This window comes from Epargyreus clarus, unplaced genomic scaffold (genome assembly GCF_041222505.1).
Source record: "Epargyreus clarus isolate Ecla_fem2 unplaced genomic scaffold, WU_Ecla_fem_2.2 ptg000019l, whole genome shotgun sequence".
NCBI classification, from domain to species: domain Eukaryota; kingdom Metazoa; phylum Arthropoda; class Insecta; order Lepidoptera; family Hesperiidae; genus Epargyreus; species Epargyreus clarus.
In genome coordinates, this window is record NW_027332227.1 from 14292475 (window position 1) to 14316709 (window position 24235).

General features: G+C 35.8%; 2 protein-coding genes across 2 annotated transcripts in view; both read left to right on the forward strand.

Moving 5' to 3' along the window:
- LOC140750353 (aminopeptidase N) overlaps positions 1-9607 on the forward strand; it is a 36561-nt gene extending 26954 nt beyond the window's left edge. The window contains exons 7-14 of the mRNA XM_073083829.1: positions 502-761; positions 1073-1274; positions 1700-1980; positions 2769-2968; positions 3453-3620; positions 3969-4112; positions 6183-6261; positions 6847-9607. Coding sequence (XP_072939930.1) covers positions 502-761; positions 1073-1274; positions 1700-1980; positions 2769-2968; positions 3453-3620; positions 3969-4112; positions 6183-6261; positions 6847-7020 — 1508 coding nt within the window. The 3' untranslated portion in view covers positions 7021-9607. The remainder of the gene's footprint in view (positions 1-501; positions 762-1072; positions 1275-1699; positions 1981-2768; positions 2969-3452; positions 3621-3968; positions 4113-6182; positions 6262-6846) is intronic.
- A 984-nt stretch (positions 9608-10591) lies between these two features.
- LOC140750314 (uncharacterized) overlaps positions 10592-24235 on the forward strand; it is a 42671-nt gene continuing 29027 nt past the window's right edge. The window contains 14 exon segments of the mRNA XM_073083768.1: positions 10592-10625; positions 16003-16556; positions 16755-16916; positions 17024-17338; positions 17480-17663; positions 18079-18320; positions 18578-18813; positions 19370-19470; positions 19602-19778; positions 19971-20152; positions 20451-20618; positions 20948-21094; positions 21483-21552; positions 21702-21995. Coding sequence (XP_072939869.1) covers positions 16003-16556; positions 16755-16916; positions 17024-17338; positions 17480-17663; positions 18079-18320; positions 18578-18813; positions 19370-19470; positions 19602-19778; positions 19971-20152; positions 20451-20618; positions 20948-21094; positions 21483-21552; positions 21702-21995 — 2832 coding nt within the window. The 5' untranslated portion in view covers positions 10592-10625.

Genomic DNA, 24235 nt, shown 5'->3' on the forward strand with positions numbered 1-24235 from the left:
TAACAAATAATGATAGGGAGAAACACACTGCAACCGTTCGTGTAGTATACCTTACTGCGTCCATCGCCGAAATTTGGTGTTGCATTTCGTGCTCATTTGTAACGTTTCGTAGGATTATTTTTAATAATTATGTCATGGATGTTATGATATTGTGTATATAAATATTTTAGTTTTAGAGAGTAAGAAAATTATGAGTATGATGATAATGAAATTTTGATACACTTAATCTTTGATATAAATGACTTTGAGTTCATTATTAGATATTTTTAGATTTCTATCACTAGATTTATATCTGGAAGAGATCGCTACTTAATGATAGGAGCACCAATGCATACTAATTTGACCTATGTGTATTATTCATTGTATTGAGTATTCTATTCTATTATATTCTGTCTTAAGAAAAACCTTTAAAATAGCATGCTACATTGCTGATAGATTGCATAAGATGATACTAGATTGGAAACACTCATAAGTTTTTAATTGTTTAAATATTGCTTTCAGGTTCTGCCATCCTCCGAATGATGAATCACTTCCTCACAGACGATGTATTTAATTCCGGTATTACCGACTACTTGAATGCTAAGAAGTTTGGTGATGCAGAGCAGAAGGACCTATGGAATGCCTTGACGAACTCAGCGCGGGCTAAGGGAGCGTTCGATGCTGATGTTGGAATTGTGATGGATTCCTGGACTCTGCAGACTGGATTCCCAGTGCTGAATATTATAAGGAATTACGAAACTGGGGCTGTTACGTTTAGTCAGGTTAGTATTTTCGTTTTTGTACTCTTTGTCTTAACAGAGAAGTTTTCCAAGGTTACGAATAAGAAAGTTGTCTCTGCCGCTCAATTAAATTTTATTTCAGGTTTTTTGGTATGTCAAAGATTAATTTAACTTTGTTGTTGTTGTTATTATTAATGATGTACAAGTTATTAATAGCGTATTTGTTAAATACGCTGTGTCAATAAGTGGTACATAATTTACACCACAATATTCTGCGGTACATAGTAAATTTAAGTAAAGTGAAGTATAGTTGAACTCACAGAATGATATCTATAACTTTTTATTTATTTTAGGAACGATTTGTCTTAATAAACAAGACTTTAGATGAGCAGAAACCTCCGCTTTGGTGGATTCCTGTATCTTACACCACTGAGACCGAAAAAGACTTCGAATCGACGAGACCCAAGGTGTGGTTACGGGGAGAGAAGTCGATTGTAGTCAATAATATCTCCCTTAATAAGGATGAGTGGTTAATAGCTAATATACAGCAAACAGGTAAGAATATAATAATATAATAATCGAAAATAGTTCTAAAAACTTGAACAATATGTTCGAAGGTGGTAGTACTCTTTGTGGTTCGACTTGGGTGGCACCAACGCCACATCTATTTCTACCTAAAAGTAGTGTCAAGCGCTGCTTTGTTCTGGTTTGAACAGTGTGGTAAGTTAGACATACTTTCCGAGGCGTTCCAGTTTAGTCCCCAGGGGTAACGTCGTATCTGTGGCCGACCTCAGATAGAAATCTAATCCTATCTGGGGTTGATTTCAGATGTCCATGGGCGTCAGTAGCCACTTGCTATCAGGTGGACTACATGCTACTCCTATGATATATAAGAAAGGTCAAAATTGTACATTATTTTTTATTTAAATAGTTTTCAGAAACTTTGTTACACGTTTTCAGGATTAAATGTATATTTGCAGGTTTCTATCGCATAAACTACGACCAGAAAAACTGGAAGATGCTCGTCAAAATCCTCAACGATCCTTCGAGATTTGAAGAGATTCATCCCATCAATCGAGCTCAGATTATTGATGATGCCATGAATCTGGCTCTGTCTGGACGATTGGACTACAGAACTGCTTTGGACATAACTAGCTACTTGACTCATGAGAAGAGCTACGTGCCCTGGAAAGCTGGGCTAATGGCGCTGGGCTATATTGATACGATGTTGTCGAAAGGCGCCTACTACCTAGAGTATAAGGTATGCTTATATCACAATTCTTAGTAAAAAATAAAGAATTGATAAAAAGTTATCAGCCGCGAAACTAGATGGCGCTACGTGTTATGAATTTTAAATTAAGATACGTACGGCTAAGTTGCAAGAAAGTCGTATTTCGAGATCGATAAAGAATAAAGTTTTATTATACAAGATTACGACTACATAATTGTATTTAGTACGTACCTATAGCAACATTTTGTTTTTGTTTCGAGTGTTTATCATGTGTTATTGATATATGGAAGGGATTATGATAGATAGATAAAAATTAAAGGCAAAACGGGTGAAAGTAGAAGTGAAAGGTATTAAAATTCTAGAAAGTATTTTTATTATCAGTATTTTTAAGCACGTTGAAAATGCGAGAAAATAGCCTTATTTTACTTGAAGAAAATTGTCAATGTTATATGTTTAGCCAACTTTCAGCATAAGGATCATCAATCAGTTATCGATCAGGGGTGTGATGACAAATGGTTAATTCCTAACTACGAAACACCAAGGTGGGCTATGGGGCAAGATGTTTGTACATTCGATTCCTAGACACTAGGATTCCCTGTACCGTAGGTATGGATACCAGAGAGACAAATACACAAACACCCAGACCCAGAAACAGAAACCTTAATTCATAATTTAGATATCTGTCTGACTGGGGATCGAACCCGGTACCCTCTGCAACCGCTCCGCCATGCGGGTCGTCGTTTTTGAACTTAAACTATCTGCATGCACAGGTTTGACCTGACATAGTTGAGTAATAAATTTACATATTTGTTCCTCAGCGCTACGTCCTCCGTTTGCTAAGCGCGGCGCTAGAGGATCTAGGTTGGGAGGTAGCGGCCAACGAGAGCGTGGTGCGGGCGCAGCAACGCGCTGACCTGCTGTCCACGGCGTGCCACTTGCAGCACGCTGACTGCCTGCAACACGCGGTCCGGATGTACACCAACTGGATGCTGACACCCAACCCTGACGCTTACAATGAGTAAGTTTAAATTTCATACTGTAAAATGTTCTTACGAGTGGAAGGAAATAAATGCTCGTCTGGAGCTAGAGACTTGAGTCGTCATTTATATGTATGAACGAGTACGTTAAAAAAGTTTTGCTAGTAGCTTAGGTAAATGTCTGATTTGTGTCTTTAAATCTGTCTAAATTTGAATTGCTTTAATTTTGTGTTTTAATATTGCAGGTTGATTTTATTTGGACTGTGAAATTAAAAAATATATGTTTAGATTTTTAATTTTAAACATTTTGTTAATGTAAAGTTTGATTGAATATTTTTTTTTAAATTTTCAATGTTGAAATCCAAATCTAATTAAGCATTCAGTTTAAAATGCAGAATTGTAAAATAATTTACAATGCAGAATTCAAAATTTACATTTATATCCATAATTTTAAATCCAGAATTCTGACTCAAAATTTCTAAATTTTAAATCCAGAAGTCTAAATCAGTATTTTATCCATTCCAGCATCCACGCCGACATCCGAAGCACGGTGTACTGCGCGGGCGTGCAGGCGGGCGAGGCTCGCGAGTGGCAGTTCGCCTGGCGCCGCTTCTTGGCAGCTGGAGCGCCCTCTGAACGAGAGTTGCTTCTCTCTGTCCTTGGGTGTACTAGATCGCCTTACCTTTTGTACAGGTATGTGTGTTTAGTTTTACAGGTAGATTTTAGATATTTTAGATTATGTTTGTTATTAGTGGTCGTGGTTTGGACAACTTTTTGTTGAAAAAACCTTGAAAATTCCAAAAATCAGTGAGATTTCAAAAAGAATAGCGTGATTTCTTGGTATCAGTGCTTAGCATACCTACTTTTTTTTCATGTTCACTTTTAACAAAAACCACATAGAAATATTTACCTAAATTTAATCAACTAATCACTCTATATAACAATTTACATATGATAACTTATGATGACCGATTCAATCGACCTTAAATAGGATTACAGATATGACTATCCTTGGACTATATTTTGGTGTTGCGTTTCTAGATACTTGGACCTTTCTCTTCGAAACGACAGCGGCATTCGCAAACAGGATACCGTAAGAGTCTTCTCAGCTGTCGCCAGCTCCTCGATTGGGGAGCCAATCGCCTTCAACTTCATCAGAGCTAACTGGCAGAGGCTTAAGGATTTGTGAGTACACGTTTTTATATTAAATTCTTCTTTTTAATCCTCTTTTTACATGGGGAAATCCTAACAGCCGCGGGGGCAGTGAAGAGGATATACCGGACTCCTACCGGCTAAAATCTCATGGTGTTTCTCTGTATGCTCTTTGTCGGGATACGCTAATAACACTCGTTCACGGCCCCGACATGACTTTTCTAACCTGACTACTCACTTGCATTGAGGCATTATATATGGAGTTAGTCGAAAATAACCATGGACGGTTGTAACCAGTTACATTCACGAGTGCACTGCAAGCTTCTTGGCTGTTTTACGCTCGTTTGCTTTTCTTCCTGAAATTTATCACAAACAATAACAACAACAAGAAACAAACGTGACCCTTAATGCCACATTTAGATGGAGTACCTCGAAAAAATGAATCTGCCTTAACCATTTCCTTCAAAACAAAACTAAAATGATATATTGCACAATAATGTTGAATACAATAACAATATAATTCAAGATTTTGATTGTTGATTCATACAGATTTTTTAATAAATGATTAAATTAAGATAAGTAATTAGTACAAGGCGGATGTCCTTTAATTAATTATTGATATAATCGTATTGGTCATTTCAGTTATTTTGTGTGCGTTATGTACCTATTTATTTACTACATACTTACTATTAGGTGTACTTTGTACATTTAAATGTTATGCTTAAATAATCGCCGTTAACCCTTTACTGTCTCAGAATGACAAGGAGAGGCCATAGTCCACCGCACTGGGCAATTCGGTATTGGTATAGGATTTCCCATAAATATAAGGAGTCTTTTTTAAAGAAATTTCAGGTTAGCTCCGTTAAAGCAATTGATAATAATTAATGTGTAAACACACATTACTTTGAAATATCACAAGTTAGGTTAGGAGTCTGTCCGGGATTCGAACATCGTTCCCTTGATGGAGGGGCTGAGTTTCAACTACTAGGCTATCAGTACTTTATATGCTCAGACAGTAATTAGTAACGCATTTGAGTCAGGCATGTTGCCTCCATTTCCCGCTCATCATCCGATCATCCGATGACTCTACTTCCATAAGCGAACTTCATGGCAGTTACGGTAGTTGTTAGGACAGTAACTTTAACGTCTACAAAAGCCTAAACAACCATCAAACGTCTACGTCATAACTAGCAGTAACATTTAAATATACTGCTAGATTTCGATCGGTTAAAGTTACGGTTTTTATCAACTTCCCTATTTGTCAACGTTGACAAAAAATGTGGTGACAGCGACACAAATACGTTAATGACAAGTAGATTGGTGCAATTCCATTACCATCAAAGTTACCGTTATATTTAACTTTAACGCAAACTTTAAACGGGCTTCCGATGCAACCGACCCTCAGTGATTTTTGTACATACTTAAGTCTGTTTGAAATTTTTTTGCACTTACATCATTATAATTATAATGCGATAAATTAAAATTAGTTTGAATAAAGAATTATGTCAACCGAAAAGTATTCCAAATAATTTATCTACATAGATCTTCGATCACTAACATAGATGTGTAGATAAATAGCCGTTCGGTCATATTATATTGAACGTGTACAATATAATTTGATCTATATCTTATCTATTATTACCCAGACGGAATTTACGTTATTTTAAATGATTCCAGGTTGTAATGAGTTTTATACCGGTATTAGTTTCCTAAAACTATTAGCATATATATAAATATTTAGTACATACTTTCTATCAATATTAAAATACGACTTTACGAAAGTAATAATGTTTCTATGTAAGTTTTGATGACTAAAGATCAAAATTTATCAATTTACGCTGAACTATTTTGTCAACTTTCGAAACTACTGTAGCCAAAAGTTGGTTAATATTGAATATTGTCAATAGGTGTTTGTCTGTATATATTTTAGTTAAGATTCATAGCATAAATATTCTCTGAATTACTAATTGAACAGTAAATATATGTTTCTTACGGCCCCTTCTTATGTAGTAAATAAGAATGTCGATCTGATGTTAAATGCTCGGCAAAAATAACGTTTAAAATATTATGTAGGTACCTAATCATTTTATTCTTCTTTTGCAGTATTGGCTCAGTGTCTACGCTCAACTCGATATTAAAGATGGCCACCAGAAGACTGAATCAAGCACATGAATACGAAGAGGTAATATAATTTATTTTAGAAATAACCGCTTGACTTTGACAATGTTTTATAATTTGTCAACAGATGGCGCTACGAGTACCGTACGCTGAATACGTGTTATGTATTTTATCTAATGAATTAGATGTATTTAGATTTTTGAGAATTATCGCTTTTGGTATAATTACGTCGAATCGATAACGATTAGGTTGTCGAGTAAGTCTACATATATCATATCATATAAAGTTTATGTTTTCTTAGAAATCAGAGGCAAATCGCAAAATTGATTAGAATTAGAAGAAATATTACGGTTAGAAATAGAGCCCTATGACAGAGGGACAGACAGCGCAGGCTTAGCAAAAGGGTTCCGTTTCTACTCTTTAGGTACGGAAGCCTAAAAATTAGAAAATATTTTTTTAAGCACAGCTAATTCTTGGTACCATGGACAAACAAAAAACCTAAACACCAAAATTAAGAACTGTAATCCACTTTTAGATGTTTTCCTGGCTGTTGATTACATCTTTAACTTTCTGCACCTCTGACCAGCAGAGTTGTCGCTGCACTATGACAAAAACAAACTAAATAAGAATATTATTTTTCTTTCCACAGCTAAAGAGATTCATGACGGAAGCCTTAGCTGACAGTGACCTTGGAAGACCAGCGCAGCAAGTCCTGGAAAGCACAGCAGCAAACGTCCAATGGATGGAGAGGAACTACCAGACCATTGTTGACTGGCTCCTAGAGGCCGACAAGGTTATACCAATTGATGAAATAAAATCCTGAAGATTTTAGGATAACAGTTTTTAATACAAAATGTTTTACACTACTACACACCAAATACTAGAAATTCGTTTGATGTGGGTGTCATGAATGCACAATAATAAAAAACCCAGATATAACAGATCTAAATAAATATGCACATGGGACCATCCCGAAATCATACATATTGAAAGAAGGAAGAATAGTCACTGTGAACTTAACACATGATAAAAATATAGTATGTGCTGTATACCTGAGGTTTCATCCCTTTGTTGAAGCCGGTCGCAAATACGATCAGAAGAATTATTAAAAAAATTATATGAGTAAAAAGTATAGCAATGGGATTATGAAAGAGATTAAAATAACAAATACAGGCCCAGTAAATTCATAATTGGTTATTTCTACATGAACAAGTGTTGGATTATTGGTGGATAAGATTACAGAAATGATCGAAGAGTTAAATGAACAATAGTAATAATATGAAGGTTTACTGAATACAACTAGAAACTATTTAATTATGGAACCGCATGTAAAATTATTGTGTTAGATTATTTATTTGACCAAAGTTATGTTTCCTTATATCGACTAATAGATAAGAATTAAGAAATAAGAAATTGAATAAATAGTAATTGGATGATAGGGCCTATAAAAATGCAATGATGGACTTTTAACAGAATGTCCAAATAATTATGATCACGATTTCGAAAGTTGTGACCTAAGTCGCGTTACGTCAGAAACTTAAAATTTGCTATTTATTTTGATTTATACTAGTCGAAACTTAAATTTTGACTTCTCGGAATTTTGCATGTGCCATTTTATAAATAATGATGATGATGGTGATAAATAAATCAACCATTGTATGAGTTTAAGATTTGTGAGAGCCTAGTGGTTGAATCTCTGTTTCTCGATCGAAGGATCCGAGGTTCCAATCTTGATTTTTCAAAGTAATCACTTGCTTTAACGGTGAAGGAAAACAATTTGAGGAAACCTGCACACCTGAGAGATCTATAAAAAAACTCAAAGGAATGTGACGTCTACCGATACGCACTTGGCCAGCGCGGTGGACTATGGCCGAATCCTTCTCATGCTGAGAAGAGACCTGAGCCCAGCAGAGTGACAGTCATGGGTTGACGACGATGACAGATTTTATTCTACTACTATTTTGAATCTCATTGTGGATACTATTTCTTGATATTAGTTTTGATTTTAATTATTGATAAGGCAATCCATTTTCAGGATTCTTATTTAAATTATTTTTCTAATACAGTGTTGCGTGTTCAAGTAGTTAAAATATACAATAATGAAAACACCAATCCTATGTAGCCATAGTTATACGCTAGAAATTTAGATGATAGGTTAACTTATGTTATAAATATATTATGTGTAGTATTAATTATTATGTCATCTTAATAAATAGCGTTATTTTAATGTAACGTGTTATTCATGTATTTAGATTTCTGACTTGATAGTCATTGGTGATACAGATATCTTGATTTCTGGTTTGAAAGTTTGACTAGGGAGATCAAATTATGCAAATTTATTACCAGTTTAAAAGTTAATGTTCTCTACCGTTTTGTAATAGTCTCAGTATTAAAAATTCTGTCCTTACTTATAAACTTATCCGCCATATTACTTTATCACATATTATAATTATATTGTTGTTTATCATTCATGTCACGGATCCTTAAAACTCTAGTAAAATATCGCTATTTATTAAAATAAGCTTAAAAACAAATTTAGTCAAAGTATAGATAATTCAAATATTTTTTTACATTAATAATTATTGTCAATGTTTGTAATTTTAGACATTGTAATTATAGGAAAATTGTAAGTAAGGGAAATCTAGAAAAATTCGGGAACGATTATTAATTTAAGATAATATTATTTAATTGTGAACTATTACACTGTATATTTAATTGTTTAAAACATTAATTATCTCTCTTTGAGTAATGTATCACCGCAAAATAATGTATGCAATAAATTTATCTAAGCATTTGTGTGACATACAAATCTTTCTGTCTTAACAAGTTACACACACATTACCACTTCGCATTCCAGTTTAGTCCTCAGAAAGGCACATGTGCAAAATTTGTTTGGTAACTAATTACTAACGTCGATGGGCAGTTGCTCATCGAGAGTCGTACAAATTAAATTCTCGAAAAAGGTCACTCTCCTTTCGGCTTCCGTGGCACCGTCACATATATTTTTGCCTTTACTGCAGTCTTAAGTACTATGGTATTCTGTTAAGAAGAAATTTCTAAGGTAAAGAGAGACACGTGATGTATCACAATTGGTTGACCTCATATAGAACTCCTATCTTGACGACAGACGTTCAAGGCTGGCGGTGACCACTTAACATCTGCTTGTTTTCTACATTAAATTCATAGAATAATATAAATGTTTCAATTACTGCTTCAAATTTTCTTAATATTGTGCCAAGATTTTTTCAAACCGATATCCCCTTTATGTATAAGTTATTTGTATAGAATAATTGTGTAAATATATAAAATATTGTCGTTTGTAGTTAATGTTACAAAATCGCACCGCGTATTTACTGTATTCATATATTAAGCGACGATTTTTCATAATATACGACGTAAGTTTTTCAAAACAGTTTTTCATTTCACCCGTCCTAGTTACATATGTGCTTAAATTAGATGGATTATTACAAAAACAAAAACCCGAATGCTTATAAAGCTTATAGAAGTCTATGTCATTCCCATAATAAAGACGTATCGAACTCATGTAAAAATCCGCTAAACCCTTTGGCCGCAGGGCGTGCCAAGTAATGAGACATCAGGGGGGTTACTACCATCTCTTAAAACAATATTATTTTAATCATACATTGAAATTTCGTACCACGACCTCGTTAAAGTAAGATTGTTTTTATAACATTACAATAAGCATTTTGTATTATCAGTCGAAATTATTCATTCTTTTTTGCAGGAAATTTAACCTTTCAAGCAAAATATGACAATATTAGTTGGTATTATAAAATGGATAAGCGAAAAATTAATAAGGGTTTAGGGGAAACAAAATAATGTTGATGCAATATTGAAATAAAACTTTCCTAAACTATGATGGTTTTTAAAAGATGGTGGTAGGCCCCCAGACATACACAAATAAGTAGGACTATTTCATAGTACTATATACTTAAATGAAATAGTGAACGATAGTGGATGGTTTTAATATCTAAAATTTATAACAATTATAGTCACAAAGCCAAAAATATATAAATAAATATATACCTATAGCTATAATTTCAATCTTTGGGAGGCATAAAAATGGATAAATGGGATAAATAACAGGCATAAGATGTCCATCGGCACTGGCTTTCGATTTGCGATCAGAATATATTAACGATTGTTCTTTAAAAAGGAAGTGTTAACAAGGGCATAAAAGGAACGCAATGTCCAAATTTTATTTTAAAACTCAGCATGATCAATGTCACGTTTGGACTATAAAAATATATACTTCGGGAATCTAATCGGACGCCATAATCGGCTTGCAATCGAACAAAGTAGATAATTGGAATAAAGTGATAATGTTCTGATAGTAAATATGGGTGACGTTAGCTCATAATACTGGGCAAGGCTGCCCATACTGGTTGTCGCCATACATTCGTTAGGGTAAGTTATTTTTTAGTCATAATTAATAGAATTAAGATGGATAGGATTACAAGCAATACTATGTACTACGATATGTTTACGTTCAAGTTCCTGAAAGGCTACGCAAAAACTGATATATTCATAGAAACAAATTTAAAAAAAAAATGGAGTATTAGTATACCGGTAATATACCGGTAATATATTTTTTTAGTAATAACCTTATTTTAGGAGTACTTATAGGAAAAAAGATGGATAATAACTAATGAGCTTTTTCGTTTTTATTAGTACTCGTATTATGCAGATAAGATTATAAATGGGAGTATTTTTAACACATAAATTTAATTTTTAAATATTTCAGTTCTTTAATTATAAATACACATTGATTGATTTGAAGGTATTTTGGTGTTGAAATATGAACTGAAATATGAATCATTCATGAACACAATTTCAATGGGATTCATGAACATAATTTCGTGGTTCTACATAGTAGGATACATAAATTTGAAGGCGGTAGAACCCTTTGTGGTTCGACTCCGGCGGCACCACCGCCACACCTATTTCTGCCTTATAACAGCAGTGTTAGGCGCTGCTGTGTTCCGTTTTGAAGGGTGTGGTAAAGGAGACATACTTTTCCGAGGCGTTCCAGCTTAATTCTCAGGGGTAGCGGCGCATCTGTAGCCGACCTCAGGTAGGAATATCTAATTCTATCTGGGGTTGATTACAGATGTCCATGGGCGGCAGTAGCCACTTACCATCAGGTGGACTGCAAGCTCATCTGCTATTCCTATATTATAAAAAAATACAACTGAATAATTATAATGAAAGACAAATAGGTTTAAAAAATACAATACAGCACGTTTACTAACAGAGCTTATAAATATCTTTCCGGATCTAGATACGACAATCCATAAATCGTCATCACGAAATATACAATGTTACCAAACACGTGTCGTTAAATTCTAGTTAAAGAAATTCATATAAAATATATAATTTGGACTCCTTCTAAGAATAACTTTCGTTCTTGTGATGATGATATATCTATTTTAAAGGATGTTCTAAATTTATATAATAGTTTCGACTTTGTTTAATAAACGTAATTATTCAGGATTAGCTATAGTAATATAAGCGGATTCCAAAATACAAATTGTAGACTAGGAGCTACTGTGCTCTACAGACCATGATAATCTAGGGTACTTTCCAAAATTCATAATATAGAGACTGTTATTATTTAAAAAAAATCCGTGTACATATCAGTTAAATCGCATTGTTGTTTAACTTTTATCTACAATCAATCACTTAACACCTTCTGTATAAGACGTAATGTCTTCTGCCGAAATATATGCAACATGTATGCAATATTCAATTAGGTACTACTACTACTAGGTACTATTTACTAGACGCACGGCAGTGCATCCACCAAATTCAGGGAATGATGTCTTCACTACCAATATCATGAAGTGTGCACGTGTTAAAACGACAATTTACGATTTCAATCAACCTTTACAAATTACGTAGGTAGGTTAGTTTATAAAATTCATGGTGATTAATACATAAGTTTTAACAACTGATAAGTCGCTATTTAGTGCAACAAAGTTATCTAATGATCGAATAATTTGGTGATAAGATAACTACCTAAGCTTTAGATTGTATGAATATATAATATTTATTTACTTGTACCTACTACCGGAACCGATATATGATGGTAATAAACAAAATTGCGTAAAAACTTTGTTTGTTATTGCTATTGTTATTTTCCACTTTAAAGTGTTAATTCGATTTTGGTGAATTTTGATGTAGCGATAGATAAATTTCTAAGCTAGAATATAGGCTACTTATAAAACCTTGAAGTATGTAATGACATACAGTCTACAAAACTTTAAGTACACTCAAAAACAATCCATCCATCCATCCATCAGCCTTTACTGGTCCACTGCTGGACATAGGCCTCCCCTAGTCTGCGCCACTCCGACCGGTCTTGGGCCGTCTGCATCCAGCGGTTACCCGCCGTCCACTTCAGGTCGTCAGTCCACCTGGTCGGGGGGCGTCCTGTACTCCTTTTGCCGAGACGTGGTCTCCATTCGAGGACCTTCCGACCCCACCGGTTATCGGTCCTACGAACTATGTGGCCAGCCCATTGCCACTTCAGCTTGCTTATTTTGAGAGCTATGTCGGTAACTTTCGTTCGCCTACGGATTTCCTCGTTGCGAATTCTGTCGCGTAGGGAAATACCGAGCATAGCTCTCTCCATAGCTCGCTGAGCGACTTTGAGTCTTCGTATAAGGCTCACAGTGAAAGACCACGTCTCGGCACCGTACGTCATCACTGGCAACACACACTGCTCGAACATCTTCGACTTCAGGCTCTGAGGTATCTTGGATGAGAAGATGTCACGCAATTTCCCGAACGCTGCCCAACCGAGTCGTATTCTACGAGTGACCTCTTTCTCGCAGTTGGACTTACCCATCTGGATTATCTGTCCCAGGTAAACGTATTCGTCAACAACTTCGAGTGTGACGCCATCTACAACGACCGGTATGGGTGTGACATGGACGTTAGACATGATCTTCGTCTTGTCCATGTTCATCTTAAGACCTACCCGTTGAGAGGCGCCACAGAGGTCATTGAGCATGGTATTGAGGTCCTCCAGCGACTCCGCCATGATGACGATATCGTCTGCGAATCGAAGGTGAGTGATATATTCGCCATCGATGTTGATGCCGAATCCTTTCCACTCCATCAGTTTGAACACGTCCTCCAGTGCAGCGGTAAACAGTTTTGGAGACAATACGTCACCCTGTCTCACACCTCGCTGCACTTGGATGGGGTTCGTACTTCTGTCGTGTAATCGGATCGTCATTGAGGCTGCCTTATACATACACTTCAACACTTCGATGTATCGATAGTCGATCTGGCACCTCTGGAGTGACTCCAATACCGCCCACGTCTCGATAGAATCGAAGGCTTTCTCATAGTCCACATAAGCCACGCACAACGGCAGGTTGTACTCCTCGGACTTCTGTACCACCTGCCGCAGCGTGTGTATGTGGTCCATGGTGCTAAAGCCTTTTCGAAAGCCGGCTTGTTCGGGAGGCTGGAAGTCGTCGAGCCTGCGAGCTATTCGATTGTAGATGACCCTCGAGAACACTTTGTAGACATGGCTCAAAAGCGCAATGAGCCTGTAGTTCTTCAACAAAGACGTATCGCCTTTTTTGAAGAACAGTACCACCACGCTTTTGCTCCACGCCTCCGGTGCTATACCCTGGCTAATGACGGAATCGAATAGCTGTTGGAGTGCTATTAGAATCGGTTTGCCACCTGCTTTTAGCAGTTCCGTTGTTATTCCGTCTTCGCCAGGTGCTCGGTTGTTTTTGAGCTGTTTGAGGGCCATTCTTATCTCGTAAAGGCTGACGTCCAGGATATCTTCGGTATAGTGCCGGGTTAGCGTGGCTCGCTTGTCAAAGACAGGTCGTAGAGGCGCACGCAAAGTGGTATATAACTGTCCGTAGAACTTCTCAATTTCTCTCAGAACTTCAGGCCTCGTGGCAACTGTGGTGCCGGCATCCGTCCTCAGCTGCGTCAGCAAGCTTTGCCCAACACGCAGATCCCTTGCGAAGACTTTGGAGCCTTTATTCCGCTCAATGCACTCTTTAATGCGAATAGCATTAGAGAGGCGCAAGTCGTGTCGCATTCTATTAAAGATCTGTGCGTTGAGCCGCCTGTACTTAGACAGTGAAGCCGGAGACTGCACACACATTGCCCGCCGCTCTGCCATAAGTCCGAGGCTACAACTCAAAGGCTCTCAGCCCATACAGGGCTGAGAGCCTTTGAGTTGTTCTTTTGGAGGCGGTCTGGTAGTACTTCGACCCCACCTCACGGACAGTTTCTACCAACTTGGTGTTGATATCGTCAACATCTACGCAATGTTCTAGGCATCGCAGACGATTATCGAGCTCGAGTCGAAAGTCTTCAGAGCCCTGGACCTGGCAAGGTGTTGGACGAAGTATCGACTTCATAAGGCGGGACCGTTCCAGCTTGACTTGGATATTTAACGTGCCTCTAACCATCCGGTGATCGCTTCCGGTTTTAAGCCTATTGATCACAGAGACATCGTTAAATATATGCCGTTTGTCCGCCAGTATGAAGTCAATCTCGTTTTTGGTAGTACCATCGGGACTCATCCAGGTCCACTTCCTCTGGGGCTTCTTCTTGAAAAAGGAGTTCATCATATAGAGTCCTTCCTTTTCCAAAAAGTTAGCCAGCTAGTGGTCTCGATGGTTCCGATGACCAAATCCAAAAGGCCCCACCTTCGACTCATCGCCATATTGGACACCTAGTTTTGCATTGAAGTCCCCCATCACAACCGTGAAGTACGATTTTGCGGTATGTATGGCTCAAAAACAAATTAAAGTAATTTTTGAAATTACTTAAGCACCCATTTGACTTAAGCACCCACAACAAACAATAAACAAAACCTGCTTAAAATATATGATTTACCATTCCCACAATTAAGATAAGTCCAATACAATTATGTTATAATCCGTCGCATTGTTTGGTTATTAGGGCGTGCCAAAGATCATTCATGGAATACATATATGAAAATAATAAATATAGTTCAAAAAATTAAAAAAACACGCTTTTATGATAAAATCAACTAAAAAGTAGAAAATAATTTTCAATCGTTTCGAAAACTGATAAGTGGAGCACCCCACACTTTTCCACAATTACACAATTTACGGTTCCTTAATTGATTCCTTGATTGAAAATTATTTTCTACTTTTTAGTTGATTTTATCATAAAAGCGTGTTTTTTAGTTTTTTGAACTATATTTATTTTATTAATTTTTAGTATTTGTTGTTATAGCGACCATCATTATGCATCGTCTGTAAAAAAATCAAGTCTCTATTTATTACTGTTTAAGAGATAAAGCCCTGTGACTCACGAACAGATAACGGAGGGTTTCCTTTTATCCTTTGAGTACGGAATCCTAAAAAACATTCTAATAGATGGCATTATAGATATGTTTCAGTACATTTGAGTTATAGGGAAATAACATTATTATTTTTCATAGCTAAAAATCAATCTAGTAGTACGCTCCATAAGGCGCTTTCTCTCGCCTCGAAAATCGTTAATCCTGAGGATGTTGATAAGGACAATGGTACAAAATTATGAAAATTGTGTATTGTCATCGGTTTTTGATAATTTTTCAAAATTTTGAATTAAACTGAACGTTCAAAGCGCATAGAAAACGGGTTCAAAGATTCCGTTACTGTTACGTACATACATATATACAAACATACAACCCAAGCTAATAAAAGCGTGTTAAAAATACGTACATGAAATACATACGTAGATCTTCTGTTGGGTAAAAGTGCCTGTAACATTTTTGATGTTATTCCAGATGGCGACATTCAAAATTTTGGTGCTCGCAGCAGCATGCGTAGGCACCTTTGCCTTACCTGAAGTCCCGCCAAGAAACACCATATTTTCTGACGAGAGACTAGAAGGCGGGCCTTTTGAAAAGGAGTATGACTTCACGGCACTAACTAGGAACACACCTTCTCCATCCGACTACCGTCTCCCAACAACAACACGGCCTATCCATTACACTGTCCAATGGGGGATAGATATTGACAGATTAGTATTTAGCGGGACTGTCGAAATCCAATTAGAAGCGACGCAGGCTGGAGTCAATCAAATCGTCATTCATGCAGATGATCTGAACATTGGATCAGTTGTACTACGACAGGGAAATACAGTTATACCCCACCGCTACGAACTACAAAAGGAATTGCAATTCATGCGCGTCTTCCTGACGTCAGGAACTTTGGAGTACAGTGCCACGTCAAACCCGGTGTACACCCTGACTATCGTCTTTGGCTCTGACCTTAGGGATGATATGTACGGCATCTATAGGAGTTGGTTTAGGAATGACCCTAACTCTGCCACTGTGAGGTAATTGTCTTCTTATTTCTTAAATTATACAATTTGAAAGCATTCTCTTTTCCTCATAATTAACAAAAACTGTATATCAAAAAGTATATCTGTTTTTCATGATTCTGGAATTCTTTCATATTCATAATTCTATTATTACGTTTCGGTATATTTTTAAATTGTCTTTTTTTTGAAATGAAATATATTTCATTGATTCAGTTGGATGGCTACCACTCAGTTCCAAGCTACCGCCGCTCGATATGCCTTCCCTTGTTACGACGAGCCTAGCTTTAAAGCCACTTTCGACATCAGCATAAGGCGCCCGGTTGGCTACTCAAGTTGGTCTTGCACGTTGCAGAGGACCACTATTAACATTACTCAGTAAGTTTTCATTAATGCTGTTATGGCATTTTTTATTTTCATAGATTTCTTTTGCTTAAGACGTTATTTATAAACTTTGTCAACAAAATGTGTATTATTCCTTCTAGGGATTACCAAGAAGACGTATATCGAAGAACACCACGTATGTCTACTTATCTTTTGGCGCTCATCGTCGCAGAGTATGACGTCTTGGACGTCATAGAAGACGGTACACTTAAATATGAAGTTATTGCAAGACCAGCAGCTATTGCACGTGGTGAAGGAGAGTATGCATTTAGGGTAGGACAACAGCTTTTGGGTAATATGAGCGATCACGCTGGATTTGACTTCTACTCTCAACATCCGTATTTGAAAATGACTCAAGCTTCCATCCCTGATTTTGGTGCAGGTGCAATGGAAAATTGGGGTCTTCTAACTTACAGGTAAATACACTATGAAGAAAATTCAAATCATTTGCCTAATAACACCTTATTGTCTTTTGTCTTCCGTATTTATGAATATGAATGCAAGCTATCACTGGATTAGACGGTTCACCTAAACTAATTAAACATTTCTTTGATCAGGGAGGCTTACCTCATGTACGATCCTAACCACACCAATGACTACTTCAAACAGCTGATCGCCTATATCTTATCCCACGAGATTGCACACATGTGGTTCGGTAACTGGGTGACGAATGAGTGGTGGGATGTGCTCTGGCTGAACGAGGGCTTTGCCAGATACTACCAATATTTCCTTACTCATTGGGTACGTAATCCACAACATTATACTTTATTCTAACGTTGGCATTTTTTGCGATAATAATAAACCTATCAAATGCAGTATTAGGTCGCTTATAATAGTACCACTTTTTCAATTCCCGTTAGACAAATGGACGGACAGACTAAATTTAACATACAATAACATCAACATATATATGATCTAATTAACATGTAGATATGTATCTAATTAACATGTTGAGTATACAAGAAGGTATAATTTTAAGAGTATAGTTTTAGAAGTGGGCCTCTGTTCAGAAGTGGACTTAGAAGGGCTGATGGATTGCTATGACTTTTATAGTCTTTATAGTTTAAGACGAGTGCTATAAATTATGTACAATATAAAACTGTATCATAAAACTGGAAATCCTGATGAAATGCTTTGTTAATTTATATTACCACAGGTTGAAGATTACATGGGATTGGACACTCGTTTTATCAACGAGCAAGTTCACACGTCTTTATTGGTTGACGCGGCTAATAACCCTCAACCTCTCACTAACCCTGGCGTTGGTAGTCCGGCGTCCGTCAGTGCCATGTTCTCTACAATCTCTTACAATAAGGGAGCAGCTGTCATCAGGATGACTGAACATCTTCTAGGTTTTAATGTTCATAGACAAGGCTTGCGGAACTACTTGGTTAACAGGTATGCTCTTTCATAATATTTTTACATAACATTATTTCACCATTTAGTTATTTTAATCTCCATAGTGTACTATAATAGCCAAGTGCGGATTGATCTCACTCAAGCCTCTAGTTTTCTCACTATATTTGTTGAGGCAAGTGTTAATTGGTTTGGTGAAACTGAGTTATTTGGCCCGGGATTTAAAGTCCTTACATCCTGTGTTATAGGCCGTAAGATGCTGTAGATTTGGTGAATGTTAATCATAAATGAATTTCCAGGGCTCTCGACGTCGCTCTTCCCATTCACCTATTCCAAGATCTCCAGGACGCTGCTGTAGCTGCTGGAGCTATTGCTCAGTATGGACCTGACTTCTCTGTTATTGACTATTACAAGACCTGGACCGAGCAGCCTGGTCATCCCATCCTTAACGTTCAAGTCAATCACGAGACAGGACAAATGACGATCACTCAGGTACTATTTACACCAACATTATGCTTACATTTGTAAGCATATTGTGCGAAGATTCTATTATTTTATCGAATATATCAAGATATTTAAGTACCTCAAGCCTTAATACAAATATTACTTTAAATTTGATAGTACTATACAAGGTTGATTATGCTTTATGCTAGATACTACTGTAATTCAAGCTTATCATAGATTAATGATATATCGAACTTTAAAATGTACCTATTATAATATGCTCTAAATTTATTGACTATATTTTTTATTGTTCAGCGCCGATTTAACATCAACACTGCTTACTCCCCTATCAATTCCAATTGGATCATTCCAATAACTTTCGCCACTGCCAGCAACCCAGACTTCGAGAATACTAAGCCTACTCACATCCTCAACAAGGCCGTAACGGTTATAAACCGTGGTTCAGTTGGAGATCAATGGGTGGTCTTCAATAAGCAACAAACTGGTAATTACATAATAAATGAATTGTTTCGTCAATTATATTTTTTTGGATATCTGCTATTATTGATTCATCATTTATGAAATGGATAATAACTTCATTTTTAACTGCATGTACTAAAAACGTTTCCGTTCTTTCTACCTTTCAGGTTACTATAGAGTTAACTATGATGATTACACCTGGAATCTCATCGTGATTGCACTGAGAGGAACTAACCGAACTCTCATTCACGAAAACAATAGGGCTCAAGTGAGTACAATGTGGCATAATTGTTTTATTTAACAACTGCCTCAGACAAGTCTAATGAGATTTATTGAAAAGTTAGAAATTGTTTATGAATATGTTCTTCTTATAAATATGTGTCTCCTATATAATTTTAGATTGTCAATGACGTGTTCCAATTTGCTCGCTCTGGTCTCATGAATTACACCAGAGCTTTCAATATTCTATCATTCTTGGAGAATGAGACTGACTATGCTCCGTGGGTGGCCGCCATGACCGGCTTCACCTGGCTGAGGAACAGATTTGCTGGAACTCCTCATTTGACTAGATTAGAGGTACGTAGTAAAAGTCGCCTTAATTTTTAAATCTTAAATTTAAGTTTAATTCGTCCTTCTTAAAAAATTAAAATGGAGAAAAATGTCCAAAGCTTTGCACACGTTTTTTTATTTTGTACCAATAGAACTATATTATCTGTACCAATAAAGTATGTGATTTTGACAACTGTTAAGAACTTATAACCCTTGCAGGGTTTAATCGCTCGTTGGGCAACGCGTGTTATGACTGAACTTACCTACTATCCGATTACCGGCGAGTCCTTCATGAGGTCGTACCTGCGCTGGCAACTGGCTCCTATCATGTGCCAGATGAACGTGGAAGCCTGCCGTCTAGCTGCGATAGACCAATTCGAAAGTCTCCGCAATGGAACTGAGTTAGTATAATATAAGAAATATTATAATCAATCTAGATCAACATTATTTTCTTGTATTGATTCCTTAATATTTACACCTTATGAATCCTAATATTCATCAAGAAGATCTCGATATGTGCAATAGATCATCTGTTTTTGATTAATTGCGCATTACAATAGCGAGCTCTATACTTACATTCATAATTATTTTACTCTTAACCGACATCGGGAAATTGCAATAAATTATACAGATCTTATATAAACTTACTTACTTAATACTTACTATAAACAGTTTTACTTAACACCTTATTCATTTTAGGGTGCCTGTGAACAGTCGTAACTGGGTTTACTGTAATGGCCTCCGAGAAGGTACTGCTGAAGACTTCGACTTCCTCTTTGAGAGGTTCCGTTTGCATGATGTATACACCGAGAAAATTCAAATTCTTATGGTCCTTGGATGTACTAAGGATGCCGTATCTCTTTACAAGTTAGTAATAATATATCTTCTTAACTTCTTTACTTTTTGAGATAAATGTCTTTAACGTATGTTTGGGTTGAGGGATTCATTTAATAACTCCCATTATTGTTAATTCGATCTTCAATTATACTACATACAAAAGATTGAAGTTTGACAATTTATTATAAGCAGGAATTTCTCGTATTTTGCTGAGACAAGCTTATCATTATTCATGTAAGTTAACCAGATTGTGCAAAAGATTTAGTCATAAATTCAGTCTTTAATATGAACAAAAACATTACAACTGTCGAGTGTCCCACCACTCATGAAATTTTTAATAATGGTGAATTTTTTACAAGGTTCCTGGATGCTATTGTTGAGGACAATTTCCTCATCCGCCGTCAGGACTACACCACCTCCCTTAACTCTGCGGCTACCGGCAATGAGGAGAACACCCAAATTGTGTACAATTATATAAAGGAAAACCTTGTGAATGTAACATTAGCGTAAGTATCAGTATTGTTTACCTAATGGATTTTAATTTGATATTATTACATTATCAGTGTCTTCGGAGGGAATAAAAGTATGAAGAGAATATGATATAATTTCTTGTTCGTCATCAACGCTACTCTTAATGGTGCCTTATAACAACAGTCTTAACCCCTGCATTCTGGAAAAGAGTGTAGTAACATGGGTCACAACAACACATCTAACTGCCGAACCTATTTGAGATTAATTACAGATGTTTTAGACGGCAGTTGATACTTACCATCAGTGTACTGCACGCCATTTTCTTCTTCTTCAATTACATTTCATACAAATCTACAAATAACATACATTTACTTATGTGCATCATTTGTTAACCTATTAATTAAGATTGTTAATAAATTTCAGGTTCCGGAACGCACGCACCCCGTTGTCATATGTATCGTCAAGGTTAAGGACAGCTGCTGAAGTACAAGAGGTACGATATTAGTAAAATTATTTTTTTTTGCTTATATAACAATGTTAAGAATTCAAATTTCAATTCAATTTGTTGATTCAAATTATTTCATTCGTTTTTATTAAACATTGATAAATAAGAAATTTTCTAAAGTGACACAATTTTTTCAGTTCCAAGCCTGGGCTACAGCGAACCGTGCCGAGCTAGGTGATGATTACGATGCTGTGTATCAGAATGCCCAATCCACGCTCGAAGGCATCGTGTGGGCCACGCAAGTACAAGGTGATCTCAACAACTATTTGGACAGAGGAGACGAAGAAATCACCGCCACTACTCCTCCTTCAATATCCATAACTTCCCCGAGTACGGTTGCTCGACCGGATATATTTGAACCAGTGACTCCCTCTCTTCCTGGTTCAGCTGCAACATCCTTACTTTCGATTACTGCTCTTATGGCAGCTTTTGTAGCTAAGTTTGTTGTCTAAATACTAGTTACTAACTTACGTGCAGGTTTAACGCCTTGCGGAAGAATAGTTGTAAATATATAGGAAATTCTGTTAATAAAATATAGTTTTTTACAAATCGCTAGTTGTAAATAAAATTAAAGATGTCCTGTTATTTTAATAAATAATATTTTTATAAAGAATGGTTGTTATTTGAAGCACTTAAGTCATTCTGCTATTTTAAGTTTCATTGATAAAAACCTAAGGTAAGGTTGTTTATGTGTGAAAAATGATTGATTGATAAAATCATCAATTAAGATAAGAAACGAGAAGTTTTCGTAATTATACCTATGCGTAATAAAATATAGCAGTTTTAGTATAATTAGTTTATCGTCAATATCGTAGAATATCTGCCATTTAATATACAATATTTCAAGTTCACTTTGTAACGAAGTGTCAAGGGGACACTTAGGATTAAAGGGAGACTATCAAATGTTATATTTTATGGTGACACATAATTATAATATATTGTTATACCACTGTTCAGTTGTGGAGACTTCAATAAAAGTGGTAAATTTGGGAAAAAAGGTAAAGTTAAGGAAAGAGTTCCGACCTATATTGGGATTGATTATAGAATCAGATGATCAAATGTGGCGGCGTCTCTCAAGTAGACAATATGCTCGATTGCTGTTCAAATTTAAAACTTAGAAAAGCGGTAATATTGTTGACATACCTATTTCATCATCCTATTTTTCAATGATTTGTAGAATTTAAATATGACCATAAAATATATAAAAAATAAGGTATGGTACGGCCGTGCTGCTTTTTTTTTTCGACATGGCGGTGGCACTACCGTGCCCCCAGACTTACGTTGTAATTATTTTCACGCCTTAATCAACTAATTAATCGTAAGCAGATAATTTTCTTATAATATGCAATCATAATAACGTTCTGAAATAGACATTTTCTACGTTCATGCGGATTGATTGGAATTAAGAAGATATTTTTTTTCATTAATTATAAGGTTGATCCTTTCAATATTATAAATGATAAAGAAATTGTCGGAATATGAAATAAAATGAAAAATAAATTTTTATTTTACTTATTTAGAAGTTCTAGAAGTTCTAGAAGTCGAGGCAGATACATTTAGATAGCTAACGGAAGAAATAGATTAGTAGAATGGATTATTATTAACATATAACATTTTTTTTTTAAGTTTGTAACTTATTGATCTTATATAGCTTAATTTATAAGGGTAATGAGGATGAGTTTCAAGAGATCAGCAAATGAAGATAAGGAGAGGAACAGAAATCACGTTTTTGATGGAACCTGTTAATTTTTTAAACTAAAACCCTAACTAGCAGCCCTACAGATTTTAACGTACGTACACCGCCTTAGAAATATCATGAACTTGGACATGAGAAAACTTATTAATGGAGGCTATGCATATAGAAATATGAGGCCTTGAAATTTTACTGATGATTGATGGGTAGTAAACAAAATGAAACTTTACATGCCTAAGGTAAATTATTTACAGCGGCTATGTAAAATCAGATTAAGATAATGATTAGATACGTTTTTTATCTTAACAAATTGACCTTAAACAATATCTAATTATTAGCGGTAGGTGTATAATTTGGATAAGATAAAACTATAGTGGAATATTTAGATATAGATAAGACGGTAACAAAGGCGGTATTATTTAGTTATTGATGCGAACCAGCGCGAAAATGGTAAGTACATTCGGTATTTTTGAAATACAATTTAACTTTCATATAGTTTTATTTTTATTTCTTTGATGGGATGAGGATAAAAACAATATTAAAGGTTTCATATATTCAAATATATTTTTGGTTTAATATAGTTACAGGTTTTAATTATTTTTTATTAAATTGACGAAACGAAAATAGCAAAAGAAATATCAATCAATCATAACCACGCCCTATTGGATACACCTATGAGTGGAAATGAAAAGGGAATTAATAAAATACGTTTTAAATTTAAATAATTCGGAAAACATCATGAAACCAGACAGCATGTAGCTTATACGTATGCACAATATACAATAGCTTTCAATTTTATAAATCGTCATTAATTATATTATTGACTGTTTATTCATCAGAATCATAGGCTTTATTGAGACCTTCATTAAATACAAATCAGTTTTGTAGCGCTTAAAATCTTTAAAGTTGCACGTTATGTAAGTTAAGACCACATTTACCAATACATAACTGTAGTTACTAATGGCTATAGCAAGCAGT